The sequence below is a fragment of the Aplidium turbinatum genome, chromosome 7 (assembly GCF_918807975.1).
Source record: "Aplidium turbinatum chromosome 7, kaAplTurb1.1, whole genome shotgun sequence".
Classification (NCBI taxonomy): Eukaryota; Metazoa; Chordata; class Ascidiacea; order Aplousobranchia; family Polyclinidae; genus Aplidium; species Aplidium turbinatum.
Window position 1 is genome coordinate 33,378,157 of NC_137478.1, and position 12,681 is coordinate 33,390,837.

Sequence of the window (12,681 nt, forward strand, 5' to 3'; positions counted from 1 at the left end):
TTTAGCACGTTCTTTGTTTTTGCTGTGATGGTTAGAAATAAAAACAAACTTAACTGCCATCTGTCCTACTTTTTGCTTGTATGAGTGCCTTTTCTAGCAATGTTGTACCGAGTGGAATGCTAATATGGTAGGTGATAAGGTTTACTGCGAATTGAGGCCTCGATCCCACGTCTTCGTGGTCATCATTTTCAGCACAGATTAACTCGAAAAAAGTGAGTTAACAACACGCCACCATGTGGTCAAAGTTAAGAAACGTTTTCGGTTTGGTGAGGTCGTAATGTCTAACCCTTGTCAGAGCAAAACGTGAGCGTTTGGTCGTAGATTAGCAAATGATGGCCAACGCTAGGCCCACGAGTAACCAAATCGTTTTCGCCAGAGGGATGATAGTAAATTGTGTCTTCCACGTCGACCCAACGAAAGCGTTTGGTCGTAGGTTGGCCAACAGTGCACTAACGTTGGTTCTACGATTAAACAACTCTTTTTTGCCACAGTGAGGATAGTTGTAGGCTAAATTGCGTCGTGGATCCCACGTCGAACCAACGAAAGCGTTTGGTCGTCAGGTTGGCCAACAGTGCACCAAAGTTGGGTCTACGATTAGCCAAGCATTTTTTTTGCCACATTGAGGATAGTTGTAAATTGCGTCGTGGATTCCACGTCGAACCGACGAAAGCGTTTGATCGTAGGTGGCAAATGGTCGGGAAAGGGTTGGCCAACAGTGCATCAATGTTGGGTCTACGATTAGCCAAGCATTTTTTCGCCACAGTGAGGATAGTTGTAAATTGCGTCGTGGATTCCACGTCGAACCGACGAAAGCGTTTGGTCGTCAGGTTGGTTGCAGGTGGCAAATGGTCGGGAAAGGGTTGGCCAACAGTGCATCAACGTTGGGTCTACGATTAGCCAAGCCTTTTTTCGCCACAGTGAGGATAGTTGTAAATTGCGTCGTGGATCCCACGTCGAACCAACGAAAGAGTTTGGTCGCAGGTTGGTCGCAGGTGGCAAATGGTCGGGAAAGGGTTGGCCAACAGTGTGCCACCGGGGGATCGACGTTTAACCAACCGATTTTTGTGACTGACGATTCGCCCAAGGTGGCCCGCTGGCCAAATTTGTTACGCGCCAACGTCGGAAACCAACGGAGGGCCCACGGGACGTTTCCGATGGTCTAACGTCGGACCAACGACACGTTGTTGTGCGGGCAAAGAACAATGGCACGGGAGGGAATCATACTATGTTATGATGATGTAGGCTAATTACCTACTGTTATACAGAATTTTGTGTCGTGAATATTATTTTGAGGCAGAAATGAAAGATTATAATCAGGCTAAAAGCTAATAGCTGAAATCGTTATATCGTATTGCAAAATGTGCAGTAGCTTACATGACCTTAAAAGGGCACCATTGTCCCCCTGCCCCCCATCCACAGAAAATTCAAGGGCAGGGGGAAATCGCTCCCCCCCCCCCCCGCTTCCGGCGCCCCTGAGTAGACCTATCGTTGATTTTTTTTAGCCAAAATCAAGTTTTCTAGCTGAACTAAAAAATGGTCTGGCAACCATTCGTTAGCAGTGCCCCTGACAGGTTGGATCCAAGTATAGTAACTTTTTATAGCATTTCCTAGCGCAGAATTACACTTAGCGAACTTTTTAATCTTAACCTCGTAGCTCGACTGGTTAGGGCGTAATTTAATCAAACGACTGCTCCGCAGCGCCACCACAGGTGAAACTCCATATTTCACTGCTCTGGGACGACTTTGGTGGTATTACGCCATCCTAAGTGGACGTCGTTAGCAACGGATGAAACAAACGCTTCCTAGATGTAATTGGTGGATCACAGTTTGGTCGGAGTTGGTACAAGCGGTTGCTTTTTTAGAAGATTTATTGTCTTTTGCAGTTTAATAAAACTGTACTGGATACGTTCCTACAAAACCTAAAATATACTTGAAGTGAAAAATGAAGAAATCGTACGAATCATCATTCATATTTAATTCATCATCACTATTCAAAAATAAATAAAAGTTCTAAATACTGTTGTTACACTGCAAATGGCCATAGCCAGATTAGGACAAATAAAAAAGTGTGAAAATTGTAGCTTTATGAAACTGCAATTTCAATTGAATTGAGATGCTGTTTGATAAAAGTAAACTCAACCTATTTGATCGAAACCTGATAGTAATAATAAGTTCACTTTTTCATTTCGGTAATTCTTAATTTGCACATGCTTTTTTAGACCAACAGAGCCCCACACATTCACGTTTTGCAGTAGCCGCACCATACTTTACCAAGTCATCACAGAGAAAGAATGTATCCTTCCCGCTTACTGTGACGTCACAGCGGTGTTGCCGTTTTTATTTTCGCAATTGAATGAGTGCCAGATTCGCCGATGTCAACGAAAGTTTGCAAGCGTGTAACTTAGTAGCCTGTTGATATTTTTTACAATTTGCTGGTCAGGGAAGTTTGTTAGTGTCATCTTTTTGGTATCTTAGGTAAGTTAAGCGAATTTATTTACCTGTCAGAGGCACTTTAAGCTTGCTCTGTAGGCTACATCATATAGCCCACCTAGCGTATAAAACATGTAGGCTATCTGAGATGCAGACGCGGTTGTCGAAACCAAAGGTTGATTCGTAAAAATTGTGACAACACGCCCCAGTTTACCCCATCACGTCAACTCAGAATTTGATTGTTGTGGACTCGGAGTCTAAAAAGAAGAAATTTTTCAGAGTCGATTTGGTGTAAAATGAGATTAATTTTTCAATCTCTAACATCACACTCCGCTCAACAATTCGAAGTCGGCCAATGATAAATCACGGAGTTGCATATTTTCCGTCAGACTCCACAGCTCTGCTCAGTGGGTGACATCCCTGGTGATATCATATTCACAGACAACAGCACTTCAACAAGTTGGAGTCCCATAAATCATATATTTACAACGTTATGACCTTTTCTCATGATAACACAGCCTACTTTGGTGATATGGCCTTTAATTATGCTTAACAAACATAATAAATAAACGAATATACAACAATATTCACTAAAGTGGCACTACGGTCTGTATGGGTGATATATTCAGCACAAAAAAATATTTCACCGACTCGCTTATCCAAAAACAGGGGTTGCTCATCATTCCCCATTGCACACTTTATCCCAGTCTCTCCCACTTTATCCTGTAGGCTACTTCGGGTCATCACAAAAATGTCTCATTTTTCGGCGCAGATTATTACATACGGTACGGTGGCTTATAACTAAAATAACTATTTACAGACATTACAGTAGGCTATACATTAGGGTGGGCCGTTTTTGACTTTTTTTCGAAATTCAAAAACGGCTAGTCATAAAAAGTGGCACATGCATGAAAAAATTACCTGTGCAAAATTTCATCAGTTTGGGGGTGCATCTTCTGCCCCCGCAGGGGGGTCAAACTTTCAATTGTTTGAAAAAAAAGGGGAAATTTCACTTTCCGTTTTAACATAATTTTTTTTATAATTTTTCTACTGGCTAGTTATAAATTGTAAGTGGGATGTACCCAGAACTTTTCTATGTAAAGCCATGTTCGAAGCTTAAGGTTTACTGTCCCCGCATCGACGACCAAAATGCTGAATTTTCACTAATTTGAAATGCTATTTTGTCATTGCGAGATGGTGTTAACGTTGTACGCTCATTTATGTTCTGTCCACTAACTTTGCAGGATGATACGAATTGACAAACTATAAGACGTAGTCTTGCAACTAAAAGCAATAGTAGCCTACGTTTGATCAGTTGCAGCTATAAAACGCAATCTATAATTCACTTCAGAATAAAAGCAATACGATCTGCAGGTTCCGTAAATGGAATGTACTGTACAGTTCCACGTGAATTGTTATCATGATTTTGTTTACACAAATTTGTCATTTACAAACATTTACAAATGTTTTCTAGATGGGCATAAAACGCATTCCTCTATATTACTTTGTTGAGGATATTGGGGGTTTATTCGATAGCTTCTGAGCAGAGTGTAGAATTTTAAAGAAATGTTTTTGGCCATTAGTGAAATTGCTTTCCTTTATAATGGCAAACCATACTGGAATATAAACATTCATAATATAGTCCACACGTTCCACCAATACAGCTGACGCGTTAGATGCAACATATAAACGTAGAACTCTATTGACTGTGTTCAACCATCTTGAGTGGTTCATCATACCTGGACTCCTATATGCGAAATGAATTGATATATCTCCAATTTTCACTGCTCTGTGCATGTGTAGAAGATATTTTTGGTCAGTGCTGAGGTAATTTTCATCAATTTCAATCTCTGGTGCCGGAAATGCTTTATATTTTACAACATCTAGTTGTGTGACAGTGACTAGCTGCTTTATAATGGGCCCAGTGAAGCTATCAGGTCTGCTAGTATTGCAATATCTTTTATAAGATGCCTAAGAGGCAATTCGTTACTATGGAGTAGGCATATTAACCATTAAAGTGGCTTTTGGAAATGATCTTCCAGGAGCTTTATCACGACGCCTTTTTGACCTGTGTTTATTGCGGTTCCATCGCATCCAATTGCCATTACATTATCGTATCGTAGCTAATTTTATTGGATCCAAGATATTCAAGAATCCCGGTAGCTATTGACACATTAGATCAGTTGGCTGCAGTAAAATGACCATTGAAATGATAACTTGGCTCCTCAAGTAAAGTAACGTGTTCTTCAACTGCGAAATGTTTTCGAAGTCGCCCAGCAATTTCATTCTGTTTGATGGTTTAATCTTTTCGGCCATCAAAATATATGCTTTGCAAATTTATGCACATGATAGGCCTACTTTCCATTTGAGTTGTAGCGTAAACCTCATTTTTTTTTCGCTCTTCTCACTTTGCTTTTATCTATGACTGATTGAGATTCGCTATCCGTTACAACTCCCGCATCTTGTAGAAATGATAAAGCAATAAGTGCTGCAGACCTATCTGAAATACCAGTACGATCGCATGATTCAGCAAATACGACTAAACTGGAAGTAACCTTGCTTTTTCTGGGGTTTTCCGAGGCAAAACTGGGTTGATAATCAAAATCTTCGCAGCGTTCTTCATTGGATGACAAAGTTTCTGAGCTTGAATAAGTTAAAGGTGTTTTAACCAAAGCGCTGCTTGTGCTTGCTCCTGGGTCTTCACGTAAAGCTAAAGAACGGAATAGTTCTGATCTTGCGACTCTCCTCGGAAAACGTTTAAAATTAGATTTTGTGGCCGATTTGTCATGTTTATCAATCACCATTATGCAAGTTGTTCTTTGATCAAGAAGGAACTGTTGTTCTGTAACAGGGACACGATTTTCCTGCGGGCAAGTACATTGCAGAAAATTGGAACACTTAGGCTACAACAACAGATTTCAAATATTTTTACTTTGCAGATTCTTTCATTTGGTCCAAATTTTACTGAAATTTAGGCCCACCTTTAGAATTTGACTTCAAAAAATTATTCATTTTTTTTGTAACTCTTTATCATAAATATGTACTGATGTTCGTACCTCATTCGCATCATCCTGCAAAGTTAATGGACAGAACATAAATGAGCGTACAGCGTTAACACCATCTCGCCCTTTTGCGACAAGTTTGTTTATTGAGCAATGACAAAATAGCATCTCAAATTGGTGAAAATTCACCTTTTTTGTCGTCGATGCGGGGGCAGTAAACCTTAAGCTTCGAACATGCCTTTACATAGGAACGTTCTGGGTACATCCCACTTACAATTTATAACTAGCCAGGAGAAAAATTATAAAAAAAATTATGTTAAAACGGAAAGTGAAATTTCCCCTTTTTTTTTTCAAAAAATTGAAAGTTTGACCCCCCTGCGGGGGCAGAAGATGCACCCCCAAACTGATGAAATTTTGCACACGTAATTTTTTCATGCATGTGCCACTTTTTATGACTAGCCGTTTTTGAATTTCGAAAAAAAGTCAAAAACGGCCCACCCTACTATACATGTCATCACTTTCGTTGCAACTTGTTGTGCTATCCGTGCCACTTCAATCTGCATGCCCTTTGCAGGCTACAGCTACTCTTTGTTTTTTAACGATATTGCTTGTCCAACAACATTCTGTTTTTCCTAAAGTGATGGTAAGTCGCTTGTTAACCTGCTGATTTTTATCTCGTATGCTCTTGTACTGTCATCGCTTCAAACACTTTATCAGCCAATTTACCGCCATACCTACAGGGATGCGAGAGACTCAACAAGACCTCAACACAACATATACGACGGCCTATAGCCTACTGTTCAATCTCTGTTTTGTATGCAGTTCGCCATGCAGCATCATAGCTACAACATTGTCTCCTGCTGCCACCGCAATGCAGAATCACGTTGGACCAATTTTCCGACTTAAATTTTCAAGTGTTGAAAAAGTAGGGCTGCGTTTAGGCAGGTTTCAATATTGCTTTGGCCAGAAACTTTTTCCAGAAAATTCAAACTTCAACCCGGCCTTCAACTTACTGTAGAGTAGGAAGATAGCCTATATCAGCAAGTTCTTTCTGACATTTGGGAGAGAGGTGCTCAATACGCCTAATTGGTTTTAGTATTGGAAATGGGTTTAGTTTTTTAGATCCAATCTAATTTGGTGCTGTCTATCTAGAAAAAATACCTTAGAAACTGTTTCAACATATTTGACAAATGGTTGATAACAAGAATAACGTTTGATTCCATCATATCATTGTTAGCTAAAAACTTTTCAGTACGGTATGGTAAATATGATTGATTGGATCTTTATCCTCGGACTGGGAAAGCTTCTTGCAGAGCTTAATCCTGGCAGTTTCGCATACTTAGAGGCTTTGAATCACTGACGCAGGCCCAGTCACACAGATCGACAGAGTGAAGTTTCCGATTGATGATGTTGAAGTCTTGTTGCCGGGGATTTATTCCATCCATTAGGTGCCGCTGAATGGAGAGCAATCCTTAACGTGCGTTGCTGAAGCGCACACCCCGAGAGCCGCTTGATCTTGAAGCTTCTTCGTTTCAGAAGTGACGTGCAAACCAACTGAGCTATCGGGGCAGATGAAATGAGAACATTTCAAATGAATGTCAGATGTGATTGCAAAGATGATGGACCAAGTCTGAGTTTTTTTCTGTTGAAAAAACCACGACTTCACTTTTCAACGTTAATAGCCTTTTTGAAGCTTTAGTTTTGTGAGCCAGCTTACTTCACAATGCAGTAAAAGAGATTTAAACTCTGAACTCTAATTATATTTCACCATATAAACTTGCAAAAATACGGGTGGCCTGTTGAGTGTGCGACTCTAAAATTAATTATTTCACAGCATTTAGATGAAAATTTTTTATTTTTAGCTCTTTGAGTCTCTCAATGAATCATAGCCTATAGTGTGTAAATGCAATATGTGTAGGCTATCACTCGCATATAGGCTAGTAGGCTACTTTTCCGTGAAAGTGTAGCCTATGTCCTGCCATTGCAGCTCTCTCAGTAGGCTAAACACAGTCCATTCAAAAAAGTCCCGCTTTCGTAAAAAAAATCGTCAAATTACAATTATAGTTCGATTTTTGACCAGCTAGGCCTATCCATTGATTCAATTCAATTAGTTTTTCATTGTTTGCTGCTAGCATGCAGTCCTCAAACTTAAATTCTATTTTCAGTAACTGGACCCTTCATCGCAGAGTTATATGACGTCAGAAACAGAAAAAAAGTTACCCATCCAGCTGTGTTACGAACAAGAAAACGTTTTGTCCGCTGTCAATTAGCGAAGTCCCACAACTAAAACTAGGCCACTACCAGGACTAGGCCTATTTACATAGAATCTCAGTTAAGTTTTGAAGAGTTAGCCTACATCAGTTTTAACAACTGCGTTTTGAATCAAATGTTTGAAAAGTACCATGGGATGCAGTAAGCTACTTTGGAGTAAAATTGATATATTCTCTGCGACTCCCAGTTTAAGAAGCTCTGGTTTAGGCAACATAAGCACCTGAGAATCGTTGCAAAAGTCTGCAGAGCAGTGAAACTGCTCCTCGATGCGCAATGTTGATAATAATTTACCTCAGAATCTTGGCTCCTTGGGAGAAAAGACGGCTCCGACATTGCAAGATAGCCTACAGCGGAAAAGTTTCTCCAAGATGCTTTGCTGTTTCTATGAGCAGCGCGAGGAAAGAGGTGATGGCTTGGGCGAACTTTAGTGCTTTCTCAAAATGAAACGACCAAAAAACTCTGTAAAGCTTTACGTGTTATTGAAATGACATTTCAATACTTCGGCTGAGAGAATGCTGACCTTTGTCAGACTGAAAAAGTGGTCACTTTCACCCTAAAGACTTGAAAACAGAGATCAGTAGGAATCAGAGTGCAAGAGAGATTGCAGAAATGTTTGCAAGAGAATGGAAAACTAAGATTCGGTTCACAGAGCCTTGACGTCACGTGAAAAAGATCGAAAAAAATACTTCGATTAAAACCGTTAATTTAAAGCGAAAATCACGATGGTGAGGCCTTTCCTCCACAGCAAGGAAATGTGTTTCAAGCTAGGAACAAAATACCTAAAAACCTTTACAGGCCTTGCTTGCAATGAAGCCCACATAAGTGGAACCCGAAGAGCCCTTTCAACAATGCGCCACAAAAATTCATTTTCCTGCGTCAGTATTTAAAGAATCATTGAAACGACGTGTTTTAGCAATAAAATACGCATTTCAAAGGACAACTTTCCATTCGGCGGCACCTAGTGGATGGAATAATTCAGACAATCGGAAACTTCACTCTGTCAATCTCGGTGACCGACGCTGCGTCGTCAGTTCAAAGCTTCCAAAACTGTCAGGATTTAGCTCTCAAAGCTTTTTCAGTCCGAGAATAAATATTCGTGCAATCAATCAAAACATGTCACAACATTTTTCAATGTGTTGAAGTTTATTAATTCGATCAAGAGCTTGATGATTTTACGGTTTTGTTCTGTAAACAATTTGATGAATTTAAATTTTTAGCTACAGTATTAGAGCAAAACATATGCAAACTAGTGGCCACCAATAATCCCCGTGCGGAACGACATTGTACACCGACTATCTACGCTAATTGTCTGGTGTTACCACAAGATGAATAAAAGTACAGGCAAAAATAAACATCAACTTGTTATGGTCTACTCTATAGTGTGCAGAAGATCGCACAAATTATTTAACTAATCAAGACAGAATTTAAAAAATTTTGAAATTGACCCAGAACATATAATGCACCGTGCATATTGAAGAGTATTCCACAAGTAGCAAACAAGTGATGTGGAAACTGGGAATGCCCACTTAGCATGTTCGGTCTCGGTCATGTTAGCTTTAATATCTTGCACTTGCACAATGTATTGATATTTCAACAGCAATCATTGGATTTCATCTCGTCGGTTACAGCTTAATAGAACCTCTACTGGAATATATATACCAATACCATACTGAACAAAAACCAGTGATTCGTATCGAACAAACATCTCATCATGCCTTGATCTTAAATTAAGCAAGAATTCAATTGAAATGAATTTACTTAATGTGCTGTTGTGGCTCTTTTAACCAACCCTTGAATGGCGACCACTCAATGGAAGCACAATATCTTAACTTTTGCAAATAAATTTCATTAAAACTTTTAATTTGATGGTTTCATAAATCCTTTATGGTCAACATCTGAGTGTTTCCGTCTTACTTTACTGAGAATGGGAGCGTCTGCTCCTTGTTTGTCTATCTTTCTTCCTTTCTTTGTATTAACCCTTTTCTTGTATTTATTGCTGACAGTGTTGACCAATGAAGTGAATCTTTTTGCCATTTCGTCGTCTGATATAGAAGCATCGCTATCATCACAAACATCATTATCTTGCTGGAAAGTGTTCATCTCAATCATTAGTTTCTCAATGTTTTTATTGAACCCACCGAAAGACATTCGGCCATAGTGGCAAGGCTGACAATGCAGAACACTTTCTAAATATGTAAATGTTTGGTTCAATTCTCCTACAGATGGGAAATCGAGCTCCCAGTGTTCATTTGTGATAATTCTTCGATCTCCATCATCCAAGAGTCGTCGTGCATCTTCACTCAAACATCGCTGCATGAATTTCATCTTGCGAACATTAAGTGAAAGCTTTGTTGGTTTCTCTTGCATCATTATCTTATTCAGTTGTTGCTAACTCAATAGATTATAATATCCAACCAAAACAGAACTACTACATAGCTGCAACACCTGGAAATGGCAGATTCATCAATCATCATCGTACAGAGTCTTGAACACAGGGTTGGAGCAAAGTATAATTTTTTTTAGACAAGCAGAATTTCTATGTCTATGATCTGCTTTTGACCTATTAATTACTTAGACTATATTTTTTAATTGTAACGTTTTGCTTTCAATTATATACGGCTAATCTTAGACCTCTCCTTACCCTTCAGCAATTAGCATTATCACCTTGTTTTTTTGATTAAATACATACACCAGAACTTTTGAAATGAAGTTTAATAGTTCACTGAGTGTGATATGGTTCCTACAAAAACAACAAAAGTTCAAATGCAGTTTACTATGCATTTGAAAAATCTCTAAATAAATACAAGCCAGCCAGCTTTTGCAATACCCAGCCGGCTTTGAACTTCAACCATCACGTTCAACATCTGTACTGGAAGCTTTTTTCCTGAAACTTCAGTCATCTTTGACATGCCATTGTTGATTCTGTCAAACTAGATTTTCATCATGTCAAAAGGAGTTATCACTTCGAGCATATCTTGGAGAAATAAATGCAATATAAAAGGCCCAGTTTTACCAGGATAGTTTTCTGACAAAATATTAGGCTTCATATCTCCAGCAAATTCCATTGCTGCATCAAGCTCATTTAAAGATAAACTTTCACTTTCATATGCTTAATAATAATAATAATAATAATTTATTTGCATCAGACAAAGCTGTCCATATCCAAAACAAAAAATCTTAAAAAATCTTAAAAAAACAAAAAATCTTAAAAAATCTCAATGATTTTTTTGATTGATTTGTTTAATTCTATTGTTTGATGTAAATCAAACAACCCTGATTGTATGTAATCAATATTTAAGCATAATATGTTACTGACAGTAATACTTGATGGCAATCTTTATTGCGTAAAAAAAGAGTTGCAAGCGTACTGATGCTGATAGGAATTCAGTTTTTGGGTTAATCTGATAATGGAGAGCCCAGCTAATTGTTTGATTCCTTAAAATGCTGAGTTAACGGCTATCGTGATAAGTACAACAGCTTAAAATGTGTTTTTTGCATTGTTCTAAAAATTAACCACAATCAAATGGCTACAAACAAGAGTAAAATTGAAAAATTCCTCCACCCAACTGAAAAATATCCTATTGAAACTATTCTAGGTGAAAAAAAAAAAGACTTACAAAGGTTTTGTAACTATTTTACTACCGTCAGTTTAAACTGATGGCAGGAGCAGAAGGGCACAGGTAAAACATGATTATTCTATTGAGCACCCTTATATTTTTTTATTGTGACATCACAAAGTGACTATAAATTTTGACTGTTAGTAAATATTTTAGTGGTTTATTTGTAATTGGAAGCTGGTGTAGATACAAAATTAACTCATTGTCAATTACAATTTGCAACTGACAAAATGACTTAGTTTGACAAGAAACTTTTTTGGTTATAAGCTCAGCTTAGGCTATTATTTAAACAAGTTTTTGGTGAAAATGGTAACTAGCATAACTTTTTTTTGTTAATGTTTTTTTTTACTAATTTGAATCTAAACCAGGGGTCACCAACCTTTTTTGCATGCGGGCCACTTTAGCACTACTTAAGGAGAGCTGTGGCGGCCGCACTAATAAAATTTTAGGTAGGTTGACTCTTATGCTAGAAAAGAATGCATTTCGTACCCAGTATTACATGTTGTTAATATTTGTCTTAGAATACCACAGCAACAAAATTAGTCGAACAACGCTACTGCCAGGCCAAACTCCTTTAACAACACTTTTGACTTTTTTAACAGTGCCTAATAAACGAGGCCACTTATTTTGCGCACTTGTAGCGAGGTGAGCGGTTTCATCAGAATATTCATCGCCAAGCAAGATTGGTGTCGTCACTTTGCTTCACAAAAGACATCTTGCAATTAACAGTTTCAGTAAACAAGGAAATGTTTGACACATCGCAATACAGGCAACATTAGTGACCTGCAAGCATATCAATGAAAAATAGGCTCCAATAACAAGAAGAAACCAGGCACCGTAAAACAAACGCTTGTGGAAATCACCGAAAAAACGTTTCTATCGTAACTCATGAACAGTGTTTCCTCTAAAAAAGCAATGAATTCATTTTTCATCCTTTTTGTGAGCGTCTCCAAAACCTTTGATTATTTGATCTTTCTTTGATTATTAGACAACTGTCACTTGCGATGCTTAGCAGCATGGCAAGAATTGTTGATTAACAACATTTTGCAGTACTTAACTAAATATTTCGTATTACAACCAGAAAAAGTATATATTATAATATTTTGCCAATTTATTATAAATTGAGTTCGCACAATAACCTATTTTGCCAACAATAATTTGTATAATATAAAAGGGAACACTGCTCATGAAACACAATAACGGTGAAACGCACACTAGTGTTTACATGACATATACAAACATAAATAAGCAACCTAATGCTCACAGACAATGTCGAAAACAGTCGTTTTAATCAACCACTGGGACAGTGTGGCTGGATATCGCATTGGAATAACTTTAAGAGACCCCAATTAGAACTACAA

General features: G+C 38.3%; 1 protein-coding gene across 1 annotated transcript; it reads right to left on the reverse strand.

Moving 5' to 3' along the window:
• Nucleotides 1-8,817: 8,817 nt before the first annotated feature.
• On the reverse strand, nt 8,818-10,144 carry LOC145774594 (M-phase phosphoprotein 6-like). Its single transcript, XM_082585866.1, has one exon. The coding sequence runs from the start codon at nt 10,071-10,073 to the stop codon at nt 9,561-9,563; it is 513 nt and encodes a 170-aa protein (XP_082441992.1). The 5' UTR covers nt 10,074-10,144; the 3' UTR covers nt 8,818-9,560.
• Nucleotides 10,145-12,681: the final 2,537 nt, after the last annotated feature.

Bases quoted from the DNA above. Each gene is read 5' to 3' on its own strand.
- LOC145774594 (XM_082585866.1), bottom strand. From the start codon at position 10,073: ATGATGCAAGAGAAACCAACAAAGCTTTCACTTAATGTTCGCAAGATG.